The 16,114-nt window shown below is 49.4% G+C and overlaps 1 protein-coding gene across 3 annotated transcripts in view; it reads right to left on the bottom strand.

The window, feature by feature from the left end:
• SLC24A4 (solute carrier family 24 member 4) overlaps positions 1–14,978 on the bottom strand; it is a 170,290-nt gene extending 155,312 nt beyond the window's left edge. For all 3 annotated transcript variants that reach the window (XM_017546968.2, XM_017546969.2, XM_037745165.1), the window contains exons 1-2: positions 14,615–14,978; positions 12,604–12,714 (exon numbers count right to left, since the gene is read on the bottom strand). In XM_017546968.2, the coding sequence (XP_017402457.1) occupies positions 12,604–12,714; positions 14,615–14,744 (241 nt within the window). In that variant the 5' untranslated portion in view covers positions 14,745–14,978. The remainder of the gene's footprint in view (positions 1–12,603; positions 12,715–14,614) is intronic.
• Positions 14,979–16,114: the final 1,136 nt, after the last annotated feature.

Here is a 16,114-nt window from a genome sequence, read left to right as displayed (position 1 = left end):
AAAAAAAAAAAAAAAAAAAAAAAAAAAAAAAAAGAGGGATGTCTCCAAAGGGTTAAACATCTATTAGTGTCATGCAAACAACAGTAATCCTATTTGCATAGCACTTGGCACTTCATCCTTAAAAACCTGTAGGGCAAACCACATCATCATTACACCCATTTCACAGACAGGAATTAAGGCTCAGATAGACAGAATAGCTTGTAGGAAATCAGGCTGTGTCAGGGCCAGAATGCAGGCTCTCCAAATTCCAGCTCTCATTCACCAGGTCCCACATCACAGACAGAAAGGATGAGATCTAGAACAAACACACTGAGTACCACTGTGCCCCACATAATCTGGGTCATCTCTTGGTGTCAGCCATGTGAAGGGTCAACAGCTTCTTGTCCTCAAGGAATTAATAACAAGCAAATATAAGCTCAGATATTTGTTTCTAACTTTACAAATGAAGCAAATGCTGAACTTGTAAAATTCAGTCTCCAGCCTTTATCAGAGGGCGGCTCCAAAAATTTACACTGTGAAGTTATACTTCAATTTCAGTCCTCTTTAAGAGGTAATTGCAGCTTCAGAAACACTTGTATAGTGCTCAGTCTCATGCCAGGCACTCCTGTAAGCACTTTAAGGAGATTAACACAAGTCAGTGCTCATAACCCTGAGATAATGATACCATCTGACCTCCAGGAGCACATACGTGTGTGCCAGCACTTGCATGCACACACACTCTTATTGAGTGCCAGGCAGATACATCAGTGAATGAAACCTACTCTGCCCCTTTCCTTGGGTTAAAAGGCAAAATCACCTGCTCAAGGTCACAGAGATATAGCAAGGGCAGTGGCAGAATTGGAAACCAGATGGTTTAGCGCCAGGGACCATGTTCTTTGAGCTCTAACACTTAACTCCTTCTGGGTTTCCTCATCTTCCCCAAGGCACCGACAGGCTACAGGGGCCAGCCAGGGAGAGAGTTGCCACTTCTGTGGGAGCACAGCTCCCTGATGGGTATGATGAGGGACTCTGTCCATCCAGTCACCTTTCGCTGTAAGCTGAGTCTATGTCTGACTCTAGTTTCACCTCTAGAGCCAAGGACAAAGAGGACATAGTCCCTGCCCTCAAGGAGCTCAAAGGCAAGAAGGGAAAGAATGGCAAATACCTACGTTTTTATCCTTGCAATCTGCCATAGGCTGATACTAAGCCAAGCAGAGCCTGTCAACTGGGGAGACTGCCCCAACTGTGGATTATTGAGAACCACTTTGCCAACTTCCTCCTGGGCCAGAGCAGGTAGCTGGCATCTCCCAGGCATCACTGCCACCCCCTCCCCATGCTTTAAAAAAAATCCAAGTAATCTGATCCAGGCGTAGCCCTAGTTGAGCACTGACTCCTTGATAAATCCCCAAAGCCTAATTACTTACTATTGTGCCTGGTAATCTTAGGAGGTGTTTGTTTTCTCTTTCCCCTCAGACAGCCAATGAGCAAGACACGGTGGTTGCTAGCAAGTGTTCCTCCAGGTACAGTAGATGATGCTGCGATTTCTCAAGGAGCGGTTTCAGGTGCACAGTGCTGTCTGCCTAAATATCCTTCCACAGCCTCCACCTACCCTTTGAGGCCAGGCTCAGACATCGTCTGCTCCAGGGAGGGCACCCTTGCCCTGAACCACCAGACTCTCCTCTGTGGCACCCTCCCTAGGGAGATCCCGCACTATGGTATTTGCAGCAGGTGGCTTGGTCTGGTTTTTGAGCCCTGGCCTGTCTTCCCGTGCTACCTGACAGTAGGGAGGGTCCCTTCCAGCTTCAGAGCCTGATATAGTACAGGGTGTGTGGACATTTAAGAAGCACACACTGCCCATTTAATTTCTTGGGCAATTACTAGGAGACTCAGGGCTGGAATCATGCACTGTGCTGAATTAGCAAAGGAAGCTGTAAGACCAGAAACCAGGCAGCCATGCGTTCCCACCGCCAATGGGAAGACCCCCTGGGCAGGGAGCTCTTTTGTTCTCAGCCACACAATGACCTCTGTTCCTTTCCCAAGGGGGACATCCACTGCTTTTTCAGCAGGAGCAGTAAATTATTCCAGCAGATTTATTTGTATTCCTTTTTAGTAAAATGCCATGTTCCAAAGGCCTCTTCAATAATGGACAATGTTAAATTTAAAAAAAAATCCCTTTTCAAGCATTCAACTTTTCTGTTGCATCGAACGGCTGGATCTCTTTCACCCAAGGCAACACATGGCAATGCTTTATAATTTCCATTTTTAACTCAGGCAGGAACCTTCCTCAGAGTTCCAGAGGAAGCCGAGTGGGCGCTTTCTAGATTGCGGTAGGCCACGATGCATCGGCAGCGGAGAATCTGCAAGTTGGGGGCACCGGATGGCCCAGCAAAGAGGAGAGATAGCTAGCAGATAGCCCTGATCATTTGGATGAGGCCAAAAAAAACTTCTGATTGCAAACAAATTGGCATTAGAAACATACCAAGAAGCATGGTCCACACAGGTGTTTGCTGCTACAGTGGACAGGGCATTCTCCGTTTCTCAGATGGGCAGTGACATGCTGGAATCTCCTACAGAAGTTCTGATCTCTAGTTTGTCTTTTTCTACCCCATTTATGAATAATTATGAATAAGAATATAGGAATCACAATTCAGACCTCCTGAATTAAAAATCTTGCCCCACAAAGGATTTGGGGGGTAGTAAAACTATTCTGCATGATACCATAATGGCAGATAAGTGACATCATACATCTATCAAAACCCATGGCATGAGGGCAAGGCATGGTGGCTCCGCACTTTGGGAGGCTGAGGCAGGCAGATCACCTGAGGTCAGGTGTTCAAGACCAGCCTGACCAACATGGTGAAACATTTTTCTTTAGTCTCTACTAAAAAAAAAACAACAAAAAAAACAAAAATTAGCCATGCATAGTGGCACATGCCTGTAATCCCAGCTACTTGGGAGTTTAAGGCAGGAGAATTGCTTGAACCCAGGAGGCAGAGGTTGCAGTGAGCCAAAATCATGCCATTGCACTCCAGCCTGGGCAACAAGAGTGAAACTCCATCTCAAAAAAAAAAAAAAAAAAAAAAAAAAAAAAACCAACCATGGCACTTACCACACAAGGAGGAAGCCCTATTGTAAACGGTGGACATAGTTAATAACAATGTATCAGTATTGACTCATCATTGTAATGAGGTATCAATAATTGTAACACATTGTAATATATTGCAATACACTGTAACACAAGGTATCAAAAATAGGGGAAACTGTGAGGATGGAGGGGTAACATAAGAACTCTGTCTTTCCTGCTAAATTTTTCTGTAAACCTACAACTGTTCTAACAATAAAGCTATTAATTAAAAACAAACACATACCACTGGCTCTGCTTTTTGTTGTCTGAGTGACTTGGACTAGTTTGGGTTTCTTTTACTTCATCAGCAAACTGAGGACAGCATCTGCCTTCAGAGTTGTTACGAGAAGCAAGTAACACCTGAAGAGTGCTTAGAATAGCACCCAACACAGAGCACCTTGGATTTAGCAATGACGATCATGACGACAACGATGACGATGGCAGCTACCATGGGCTCTGCATGGTTCAAATACTTCCACATGGCATGTGGTGTAACACCGCAGCACTGTGAGACTGGTAGGAAGAGCTGCTATCCTCATTTTACAAAAGAGAAATCCTGATGCTTAGAGAGATTATGTAACTTGTCCAGAGTCACATGGCCAGTAAGGGGTGAGCTGGGACTCAGACCCTTACATCTGCCTTTGCCACGTCCAACTACCATCTCCAAGACAGATGGACAGGAAGGAGCCTTTTCTGGCTGCTGAAAACCTTTGTACTTATTCAGTGCAGCTTCCTTTTGTTAAGAAAGAGAGAGGGAGAGAGACAACCACCGCTAGATTCCAGCAGGCAGGCTCTGGGAACAACCCATACTAGAACTCAGACCTTCCGCTCCCAAGCCACTGATCCACTATATAACATCGCACTCCATCCCCATGAGTGGGCACAGTGAGGACAGCTGCCATCTTCCTCAGCCTTTGTTTGTAATCAGACTGGGAGCTGTGCCAGTCTGTGGCTGTCCAATATGGTTGGTGACAGTTTCCCCCAAGAAGCTGCCCAGCCCTCCAGGGGTTGCCCTCCTCAGGAAAGGCCCTCTCCAGGCTGGAAATCCTGCCCCTGCTGTCTGGGAAAGGAATGGAACTGTGATCTCCCTGCCCGCAGTAAATTCAATTCTTGCTTTTCTAATTCAAATTTTGTTTTACGTAAAGACTTTAAAATTTGATGTGTGACTTGTCTCCCAAGCCCACTGAAGCATCATTCCAACAGACGTTTGCTCAGAATCCAGACACTTCTTGCTGCCAGTGCCACTGCACCTCCCCACCCACTTGTCCGGATGTCCTTTTTGCAGCTCTGGGCCCCTCGCCCTTCTCTTGATTTCTCGTGTTTTCTCCACCTCTGCTCCCTGCACAGGGGTGTCTACAGAGGCCCACCCCTGAGGGCATCTGCTTAGTGATCTCATCTTCTCCTAGCCCAGCCACAGTGCCAGCTCCTGTGCCCAGGGTCCCACCCCCACCAGACCTCCTTTACACCAGCCTGGTACATATTAAAAAGTAAGATTGGATTAGAACCAAGCTAATCACAGAAGATTCTCCAGCTAGTGCCTGCATCTGTCTCCTCTGCTCCTTGAAATGCTACAAAGCACCTTTCTTTGCAGCCCCTCCTTAGCACCCCGTATCAGCCCACTTCTCCCGGCCTATCTTCTGTGGACACACAGCTCAGGCATCTCAGATGTATTTGGAAGAAGGAAAACCAAGCACAATAAAGCAAATTCTAAAGGAGGATTTAAATCCCTCCCACAACAGGGAAATCAAGCCCCTCTCCGTCTCTTCTTTTTTAACATGGGGTATAGGACGTTGGAAACCCAAACCAACAAGGGTCACACAGTGGAGAATGAACCACTTATTCAGTCTCAGGAGCGGGGCTGGGCATGGTGGCTCATGCCTGTAATCCCAGCACTTTGGGAGGCCAAAGCAGGAAAATCGTTTGAAGCCAGGAGTTCGAGATCAACCTGGCCATCATGGCAAAATCCCCATCTCTACTAAAAATACAAGAATTAGCCCGGTGTGGTGGTGGGCACCTGTCATCTCAGCTCCTCGGGAGGCTGAGGCAGGAGAGTTGCTTGAACCCGGGAGGCAGAGGTTGCAGCGAACTGAGATCGTGCCACTGCACTCCAGCCTGGTGACAGAGATTCCGTCTCAAAAGAAAAAAAAAGTTATACACAGGCCAGGCATGGTGACCCATGCCTGTGATCCCAGAACTTTATGAAGCTAAGGCAGGAGGATTACTTCAGCCCAGGGCAACGCAGGGAGACCCTGTCTCTCAAATAATTAAAAAATTAGCTGGGCATCATGGGGAGCACTTGAGATCTGGGTAACAGAGTGAGATCCTATCTAAAAAAAAGTTATACATTTCCTTCAATGCTGCCTGGGATAAAAAAGAAAAAAAAAGTTATATATCTTAATAGATTTTCAACTGAGAGGGGGATTGGCACCACTAATGCCTGATTTGTTCAAGGGTCAACTAGACCTCCACTTCAGAGGATTGTTGGAACAAAATGAATCTAAATACCTATCAGCACTTAAAACAGTGTCTGGCCCAGGCTACATGCTCAGACACTAGCTTCTCTCTTTGTTATCACTTTTTCATCTGCTTACCCCAAAGATGATACGATGCCTGTGTATGGTAAGTACTGAAAAACTGTTTGTCAGCTAAATTTTCTGAGGGCAAGTTAATAAGTAAACATCTTGCCACACACTTATTCTTTTGTCTTCTGGAAACAAATTTTTTTGATTTTTTTCATAGCTGGGACTACAGGCACCCACCACCATGCCCAGCTAATTTTTTTTTTGAGACAGAGTTTCGCTCTTGTTACCCAGGCTGGAGTGCAATGGCATGATCTCGGCTCACTGTAACCTCTGCCTCCTGGATTCAAGCAATTCTCCTGCCTCAGCCTTCTGAGTAGCTGTGACTACAGGTGAATGCCACCATGCCCAGCTAATTTTTGTATTTTTCGAAGAAACAGGGTTTCACCATGTTGGCCAGGATGGTCTTGATCTCTTGGCCTTGTGATCTGCCCACCTTGGCCCCTAAAGTGCTGGGATTACAGGCATGAGCCACTGTGCCCAGCCAATGTCCAGCTAATTTTTTTGTATTTTCAGTAGAAATGGGGTTTCAACATATTGGCCAGTCTGTTCTCAAACTCCTGATCTCAAGTGATCCACCTGCCTCAGCCGCTCGAAGTGCTGGGATTACAGGTATGAGCCACCACATCTGGTCTGTTTAACACACATTATATATGTCACATGTATTACACATTGTATCCTTACAACAGAGCAAGCTAGAGGAAAATTTTTATTAAGAAAATCACAAGGAAGAGAAAATATATTCAGTAAGTGGAAGCAGATCATCTAATGGTCTTCCTCATCATCATCTCCATGTTGAAAGGAGAAAGAGGAGGGGGTGGTCTTGCTGTCTCAGGGGTGGCAGAGACAGAAAAAAAATCCACATGTAAGTGACCCAGGTTTGTTCGAGTTAATAGCAACAGTAATTATCACCCTTATTTTACAGATGGAAAAAGTGAGGCACATACTATGGTTTTAAAATGCAAACAAGGCTTTCCCCCTTTATAGTCTAGTTAGGGAAAGCAGGTAATACAATAGTGGATAGAATTAGTGCCTGTGGGCCATGTGTGGTGGCTCACACCTGTAATCCTGGCATTTTGGGAGGCCAAGGCAGATGGATTGCTGGAGCTTAGGAGTTTGAAACCAGCCTGGGTAACATGGCAAAACCCCGTCTCTACTGAAAATACAAAAATTAGACAGGCATGATGGTGTGTGCCTATAATCCCACCTATTTGGGAGGCTCAGGTGGGCAGATGGCTTGAGCCTGGGAGGTCAAGGCTGCAGTAAACCGAGATCGTACCACGGCACTCCAGCCTGAGTGACACAGTGAGACCCTGTCTCATTTTTTTAGAATTAATTAATTAATTAAGAATTAGCACCCTCAAGGAACTAAAACAAGAAGCCAAGACAGCCAGCAACTCAGAGGACTACTTTGGACTGGGTGGCCAGGGAAAGCCTGTGAAAGCAGCAATGACAGGCAGGAGCCCATCCTGGAAGATCTGGACAGAAAGAGTATGGTTCCCAGATGCTCCAAAAGTCAGCCACAGAACGCATCTGTCACTGCTTCTGATTTTGCAGGTTGGGGCTGGGCCCAGGCATCAGTGCTTTTCAAGTCCCCCTGGCGTCTCTCACTTACAGGCCAAGATTGAGACGCACTAGGTCCATTCTCAGCTGTCTTCGAATATTCCAGGTGATGCATGGAAACTCATTGTTTCCTTATATAGACCGAATGTTTGAGTCCCCTACAAATTCACAGTTTGGAGCCTTAACTCCCAATATGATGCTAGCTGGAGGTCGGGCTTTGGGGAGGTAATTAGGGTTAGAAGAGGTCATGAGGGATTAGCACTCTTGTAAGAGGACAAAGAGAGACTGTGTGCTGTCTCTTTCTGCCACTCTGAGCACAGCGAGAAGGTGGCCATCTGCAAGCCAAGTAGAGAGCCCTCACCAGACCCCTTGACCTTGGACTTGCCAGCCTCCACAACCATGAGAAAGAAATGCCTGTTGTTTGAGCGATCCTATGATATTTTGCTAAAGCAGCCTGAGCTGAGCGTCCTCAAGGGACTCAGAGTCACTGCCACTCGTTCCTACTTCATACATGCGTCATGGAGAGATCTACTTCCCTTCTTCAGTGCTTGCTCTGCACAGGCCATGAAAATAAACATTTAAGGTCTAGAGGCCCATGTTTTGCCTTCAGATCTCTAGGGAAAAATTAATTATAAATTTTCCATAGACAACATTGAGCAAAAATAAAGCAGATTTTGTTAAAGCCTTTCTACATTAAAAAAAAAATAGTTTTTAGGAAAATGGTTCCATTAAACAAGTGTTAACTTTCACATTTTTGTTTGAATTGCTTTTGTTCAGCATCCTCCCAAGTGTCCAGCAGTGCTCTAGCTCAGAGAGCCACCTGGGCGTCTCTTCAGGATGCCACTTCTGATTCAGGGGGCCCAAGACTCTGCATTCCTGACAAGCTCCCAGGTGAGGCCCCTGTGCTGAGCAGTAAGGTCTCCAGCCCAGTGAGAACCACCTCTGGCTTCCTCCTGAAATTGCCTGGGGTGCTCTTAAAAAGTATTGATTCCTGGGCCCTCCCCCAAACCAATGAAATCAGACACTCTGGGAGGGGGGCCTGGGCATTTTAGAAAATTCCTACAAAGCTCTTGAGGTGATCTAAATATGCAGCCAGCATTAAGAACTGCTCTTCTCGCCACAGAAGAGGTAGCCCTCAAGGGCAGATACACAGCAATGAAGTGAGTTATGGTAGATAGTGATATATGTCATAAAAACATAAAAACAACATAGGGAGCAGGACATGGTGGCTCAAACCTGTAGTCCCAGCAGTTTGGAGGTGGAGGCAGAAGGATTACTTGAGCAGAGGAGTTTTAGACCACCCTGGGCCACATGGCAAAACCCTACCTCTACAAAAAATAAAAAAATAGCCTGTGGTCCCAGCTTCTCGGGAGGCTAGGGCAGGAGAAGCACTTGAGCCAGGGTGGTAGAGGCTGCCATGGGCCATGATCACACCACTGCATTCCAGCCTGGGTGACCAAGTGACAAAAACAAAACAAAAACAAACAAAAACACAGAGTAATAAAGGGGGAAGGGAGGGGACGGGAGGGGTGGGGTGGTGACCAGGTGCTTATGCTGAAACACCAATAGTGAGATCAAAACGCTACCACCAAGACCTGTGGATACAACCCAGGCAGAGCCCATTTTCCATGTAGAGTCTTCAGAAAGACTACAGCAGGGTCCCATTCATGTTTTTGGAAAACAAAGTTATTCCTCTCACAGGTAAAGATGAGCATGAGAAGGCACAGGTGATAAAGACACACTGGAGGTTCTTATGGAGATGTGAGCTAATGTTTGCGGGACACGCAATCTAAGGGGTGCCTCAGCACGGGAGGGAGCCTTTAAAGCTCCATCTTCCAACATCCCTGAAAGCTCTACTGGATGAGGTGTCCTCCAATTCATGGAGGCGAGCCTAAAGCTGAGCCTGAAGAGGATGCAAAACGCCCTGCAATTCTTTATGAGGAAACCCCACCAACTGTACAGAAGGGAGGCAGCCATCAGATGGTACTGCCTGTCACACCCTGAAACTCTCACTTGAACCTCTAATCTAGCCTTCATTATCTCAGGAAGCCCCAGGATGGGAACCCAGGGGGAAGAGGTGTAAGAATTGAGTATTTGCTCCCCAGGTACCTAACGTCAGGGACTCCAAGGTGGAATTCTGGTGGTAGGCATGGCAGCTTCAGTCCCCTCTCTCCAGAGGCATGGCCTGTGACCAAGGTCTAAGCCAGTCCTAGGACCAGCACTCCCTTGCCCAGATCAATCTGCAAGGGTGGTCATGCAGCCCAAGCTAACCCAAGCCAACAGAACTTCCCGGCTTCTGCAGAAGCTGCTCAGCCTCAGCATATTTGAGTCTGGGAGGACATAAGGCTGGGTCAGTGGTAACTGCCTTCCCATGCTAGAAGATAAGTGAGCCCAGAGAGGGAGAAACAGAGCCATGGATACCTTGTAACCTTTGGTCTCACACCGCCAATTACTGAGCCACTAAATTTCTATTTCTGCTAAACCCAGTTCTGTCATGGCAACTATAAATGGCCTGCCTCGTCTACTCCCCCAGGCTACACAGAAATCACTGGGTGACTTCTGAAAGACACTGGGCCAGCTCAACCTCCTCTGGGCACCTGCAGTGCCTCCTGCAGGGTTGCTCACTGAGGAGCCTCTGGAGTCCCCCAATGTCACCTAGCTTTCCCTGTGTTGAGATCTTGTTCTTTCTACTCTAAGTTACTCAATGACAGGAGTTTGCACTTTATACTCCCCAATACGTGTCCACAACAGAGCTGGCCACACACCAGCAGGTGCTTGCTATATAGACTCGTGAAATGAAAAGAGGGCAGAGATTCCCATAGGACAGGGAGGAAGATGCTGGAAGGGAAGGCTGGCCACAGCCCCCACCTGGCCTGAGAGGAGAGCTGGGGGCTGTGCAGGGCTAGGGAGAAGCCTGGCATCTGGAGCCAGGTGGCCCCAGTATGTTCCAGCTCCCCAAGAGATCTTAGGAAGCCACTACACTTCTGAGCTTTGTGTATCTTGTCTTGGCAAAAACAAGATCAGGATGAAAATGTGTGATATAGGCTGGGCATGGTGGCTCATGCCTGTAATCCCAGCACTTTGGGAGGCTGAGGCTGGCAGATCACGAGGTCAGGAGTTTGAGACCAGCCTGGCTAACACAGTGAAACTCCATCTCTTCAGAAAATACAAAAATTAGTTGGGCATAGTGGCATGCGCCTGTAGTCCCAGCTACTCAGGAGGCTGAGGCCAGAGAATCGCTTGAACCGAGGAGGTGGAGATTGCAGTGAGCCGATACTGTGCCACTGCATTCCAGCTTGAGTGACAGAGCAAGGCTTCATCTCAAAAAAAAAAAAAAAAAAAAAAAAAAAAGTGTGATACATCAAAATGCACTTTCATTCCATCATTTGACCAATATTTACAGAGTCCTTTCTATGATCCAGGCTATATTCTGGAAACAGTCAATATAAAGCATAATGCAAAAGTTAACTATTTTTAAAGATACTATCAAGTTCCCTCTACTTCCCTCTCCACAAAAGGGACAAGGTAAGGCCTTCCTGTCGAATAGAACAGATGCTTTATTCATTAATTGAATGATTTTTAATCAGACAGCTGAAGATAGTCACAGGGCCCACAATGGGGCATACGAGGACTCTATCATAAGAAGGGGGTCCCTGTCTAAGCCAACATACTCAGGCTATGTACGACAGAAGTCACCAGAGGAGGGCGTGGCCAGCCCAAGATGAGGGCACCAGCAAGCTTTAAACCAGCTAAATATTCCCAAACCCTGATTCTTTACCCAGAATAGCAAAGTTTTCCCATGGGGATGGTGCCAATTCCAGCATTTCTAGTGCCCGGAATGGGTGGGAACAGCCCCCAGCATTAACCATCCTTGGCCTCATGCACGTTTAGTGTGGCGCCAATGACCCTTGCCATTTGTCAGTTGGCTCACATGTCCACCAGTCTGGCTGATGAGAGGAGACACCCTGGGGGTGGGAATGACAGGATGAGCACCTACGCTTGCTAGATCACCTGGACAGGTAGAATCACCCAGTGTCCAAGGGAATCCCAGCCCTTCTCTGCAAGCCTGCACTTGTCCACCACCATGTCCATCCTGGTGGACTTCTCAGAAGGCATCTGGGGGCAGGGAAGCTGATGGTCCTAAAAACAGTATGAAAACTTTGACAGGAGGCCTCCCCCTCCTAAGCACAGGGAGCCACTCAAAGTTACACAGGCCTATGTTCTCAAGCCAGCCTCACCTCTTACGAGTTGTGTGACTTTGAGCAACTTGTGCTTTCTCCTTAAATCTTTCCTGACCTGTAAAATGGGGATGAGACTTGCCTCATAGAGTATGACCATCAAACACATGGGGACTGCCATCCAGCCCTGCTCCTTTGCCCTGGAGCTCTATCCCCTTTTATACCCAGTCCCAAACAAAACCTTCCCAGTTCCTCCCAACAACCCTGCAATGGACAACTATTCTGCCCATTTACAGGTGAGAAAACAGAGATCCAAAAAGATGATATGATCTGCCCAGCAATCCAGTAGCAAAGCCACCTATATTAACACCTCACAGTTCCCTAAGAGCTTATGAATGTATCATCCCCCAGATCCTCCTCACAAAGATCTTAAGGGCTGGAGCCAGAGCTCCAGCGTAGAAGTGCCCAGCCAGCGGTCTGGGCAGTGGCTGTGAGTTCTGCTCTCTACCCATAACGCTCTCTTCTCCTGAGAATCTTCTTCACTCATTTAAGCAAAGCCTGCTTGTGGCAGGAGAACAGACAAGATGTCACCTCTGGGTTTCTACTGACTCAGACCCCCAAGAAAAGTCTGAAGAAGAACATCAAAATGGGGCAAGCAGAATCAGTCTCCAGGGCTGAATGATACCCTGCAGACTCCCATTGGAGAGAAATGGCCGCAGCACCCCAGCATGTCCTACCCTGCAGCTGCCCACGCATGCTCAGACCCTGGTGGGCCATCTCAACACACTATTGCCACAGCAGCTGGATCTGCCACTGTGAGAGCTCCAGTAATGACTACAATGAGCAAAAGGGAAAGAAAACGGAGGCATCTCAAGCCACAAACAAAATCCAGAGAGCAGGGAAAACACTTAGCTTTTAAGAACACTGTGAGAACAAAAAGTAACATTTTAAACTCTTGAATGTGACCTTTTCAGTTGCTGGATAAAGAAAGCACTGAGTTGCTTAGCAGCACCATTGACGAATGTCTTTCTGTTACCTTTCAACACTTCATGGCCGCCCTTTCCCACTCAGGTCCATAAGCCACCTCGCTCAGCTCTGGCCATAACTGCCCACATAAGCACCATCTCCAGGTCAGGCCAAATGTCTTAGCAGACAGGGCGGAGAAGAATCGATTTCTTACCAGGATCTGTGCAGTTCTTGGCTGTCTGTGTCCCATTCACTGGGGCCATCAACTTTCTATTTCTCCACATGTCTGGCAGGAAACGTTTGCTAGAAGCAGCTGTTTTGTGCCCTGGATTGGAAAACAAGTCACAGATGCCATTAGGTCAGTGTGATGGTGGCATCTCCAAAATGACTTTACATTTGTGTATTTGGCTATGTCAGCAACAACCCTGCTTGCCTATTCAGAGCCATCTTTCGGGACTGATAGGATGATTGGAAGTATAATATCACCTGCTTACATACAATGGTCTGTTTCCTAGATCTAGTTCATTGTTTCTAGTCCCAGATGGGTCAGCACCTTGGCCAAGACTGAGGTGGTCTCAGCACCTCACAGGTGCAACAAATGGTTTAGATAGGTGATCCTTTAAGTGTTCTTCCAGTAAAAGACACTCTCAGAGGGCCCCCTACCCTGGAGGAACTACAAATGAATAGTAAAAGTCAGAAGCAGGTGGGCAGGGCGGATGCAGGCTGGCCCAGTGCTCCTCACACTTGAATGTGCACGTGGATCACCTGGGGATCTTGTTAGAATTCAGATTCTGATTCAGCAGGTCTGGGGTGGGACCTGGGATTCTGCACTAACAAGCTCCCAGATGGTGCTGATTCTGCTGGTCCAGGGGCCATACTGAACAAGAGAGAATTTGTGGATGCCCACAGCCAAACACACTTAAATGCCTAAAGGTAATTCCTGATCCAGCAAATAAAAATGATTTTCACTTTAAGACCTTCAAAGTATTCATTTACCTCTCCTGATGTGCACTGCTTCAGCTGGGTAATAATACCTCTTCTGTAATGCTGACATCTAAGAGCCTCTAGGTATGTTGTTATTTCTGGTGTGTAATTGAGGGGGAAAAATAACCCAACACTGACTTGCCCAATTGCAAAGCACCAGATACTAAGATATTCGAAATAACCTTCCTGGGTTTCATTGGAAAGAGCCACCATTTAACCCTTGTGATCTTCAAATCACAAAGTTTAGATTTCGAAAGGCAGTGATTTTGAAAATGTGAAGTTCCACTTGATTTTTACCTATCAGTGTAACCTTAACCCTAAATTGTCTCTGGATGTTGCTGGCCTTCCTAACAGCTCAAGAAGCTACCACCCGCTTTACCTCCATGTCTTGGTCGTTAAATCACCAGCATTTGTTTTATTATATTTTTTTTACATTAAAAAAATGAAACTAAAAGGTTCACAGCATCAACTTAAAATGAAGCGATTAGGGAAGTGAATGTTTCCTGAACTTTACACATGGGGTCATATTCCCCTAAACAGTTCTTTGATTAGTTCCTTCTCTCTTCCCACTCCACCCGAAATTTGTATAGCCTAAACTACTCCCAAATCCCTCTTGCTGGAGAACGGGGCATGGGTCGAGGCTCCACACACCAGCCTTCTCCCTCCATGGGGTTTAAGAGAAGTTGAGAAAGCGATGGTGAAACACGGAAATCCCCCGAGGCAGACTGCCCCAACGCTTTTAGGGTTTGGGAAGAACACCTCAGGGCACCCCTTTGAACTGGGGCAGGGGCGACACGCAGTCACAGTTCCCAGCCTCTGAAACTGGGTTTTCCAGAGACCCACAGCACAATCCTTGCGGCTCTGCAGAATAGGAAAGCGGGTCGCTCAGTTTTGCCTACCCCAGACCAAGAGAATTCATGCCTGCAGCCCGCAGGTGCGCTGCCCATTCCGGGCGCACTCCCGGGACAGAAGCGGTTCTTGCTTTCGTCTTAGTAACACACACCGGCAGCCGCGTCCTCAGCCCCGAGGGGCCGCGCGCAGCTCAGGGGAACCGGCGCCACCGCCCAGAGCGTCCATCAGCCCTCCTGGGCGTGCTCTACCTGCCCGGAGAGGAGGAGACTGGATGAACCCTTGGGACCACGCTGCCGAGGAAGGAGAGGGAAACATCTTGGAGCTGCCCCGAGACTCCCCAGCCAAAGCCCCCAACTCCCCGGGAAGAGAGGACCCGTACCAACACCCACCCAAGCTGCCGAAGAGGCCAGACGCACAGCACACCAGGGCCAGCACCGCGCACACGAAGCCAACTTGCTGCGGCAGCGTCTCTCGCCTCCTGCGAACTTTGAGCGGCCGAAGGGTCCCGCGGAACGCCATCCCGGAGCGCCTGGTGCCGTCCCTGGGAGAGGATGGGGAGCTTCAGCGGCCGGAGTGCTATCAGTGGCCGAGCGGCGCTGGGGCTGGAGCAGGCGGTGCGCGGCTCAGAGGCGAGGAGCTCCAGGCCAAAGCCTCATGGCCCGCGGGAGAGGTCGGCGGGGGAGCCCCTTGGGAAGGTGGGGACGCGCGGCGCGGCCGGAGCTCAGAGTCCCGCGCGCGCCGTGCGCGCTCCGCGCACCATGGCTCCGTGGCGAGAAGGCGACGCCGGCACGGTGGCGCTGGCGGCCCGGGCTCGCAGGGCTGGCGCAGTCCCGGCGCTGGAGCCGCTACCTGCCCGCTCCACCTCGGCCCGCTCGCCCGGCCACAGCCCTGGCAGCAGCGCCGTGGGAGCACTCAGTGCGCCCCTGCACCCCGGGCCGCCGCGCCCACTCTCAGCATCCTCCTCCTCCAAGTTTGGCGGCGGCCGCCCCGGCTGCCAACCGGCGATGCTCCCCTGCTTCCTGGCGAGCCGAGCCCGGGCAGCCGAGTGCGCGCAGCGGGAAGGTCGGCTGGACGCGCCGGACCTGAGACCCTCGCGGCGAGCAGGCTCGACGTCGGCCCTCCCAGGGGCGAGCTCTCCCCGGGAACTTTCTCTCCGGCTCCTCGGCTGCGGGCGCTTGCGTCTGCGAGGCCGTGGCGCCTCCAGCCCGCGGCTCTCGCCTCCCTACTCCTCCCCTCCTGCCCGCCTCTCACCCCCCCGCCCTTCCCAGCACGTGTACTGCACCCGTAGGGCGCACTCCCCGGTGCACCCTTCCCTTCCCCCGTGAGGTCCAACTACTGACCAGTATAATCCCCTTCCTTCTCCCTTTTTCTCTCCCTCCTTCCATACGGAACTGCAACGAGCCCTTCCTTTACCCTCTGAGGCTGCTGCGGAGAGGAACGGGTTATGGCACCGCTGGGGACTCTTAGAACGAGGGTTTCTGCAGAGCTGTCACTCCGGTCCGGGCTCCTCGAACCTCAAGGCGACCCGAAGCGCTCTCCCACCCCCACCCCGCCTCCACCCGGGGCAGGAGGTGCAGGAGATTAATTGCTCGTGCGGAGCTAACAAACAGGCTCGCACCAAGCCAACAGGCACCCGGACCCCCTGGGACCAGTTCCTTCAGGGCTCTCGGGGCGGTTGGGGACCTGCGGGGCCGCGACACAGAACTGCAAAAAAGCTGGAGACCGGGCAGAGAGGGAAATCAGAGAGACCTGCGGGCCCCACCACCGACCGTTGAGCTTTTGATGTTCCTAAGCCTTACAGTTTCTCAAGGCTTTCTGGTTTGGTTTTGTTTTTCTCCTCTCTGGTCGGCTCTCTGGTGTAAACCGCTTTACAGAACAGGGCAGGAGGG

The sequence above is a fragment of the Cebus imitator genome, unplaced genomic scaffold (genome assembly GCF_001604975.1).
Source record: "Cebus imitator isolate Cc_AM_T3 unplaced genomic scaffold, Cebus_imitator-1.0 Scaffold193, whole genome shotgun sequence".
In the NCBI taxonomy this organism is placed as follows: domain Eukaryota; kingdom Metazoa; phylum Chordata; class Mammalia; order Primates; family Cebidae; genus Cebus; species Cebus imitator.
The sequence above is the reverse complement of the archived record's forward strand: the minus strand, read 5'-3'. Positions and strand labels throughout refer to the sequence as shown.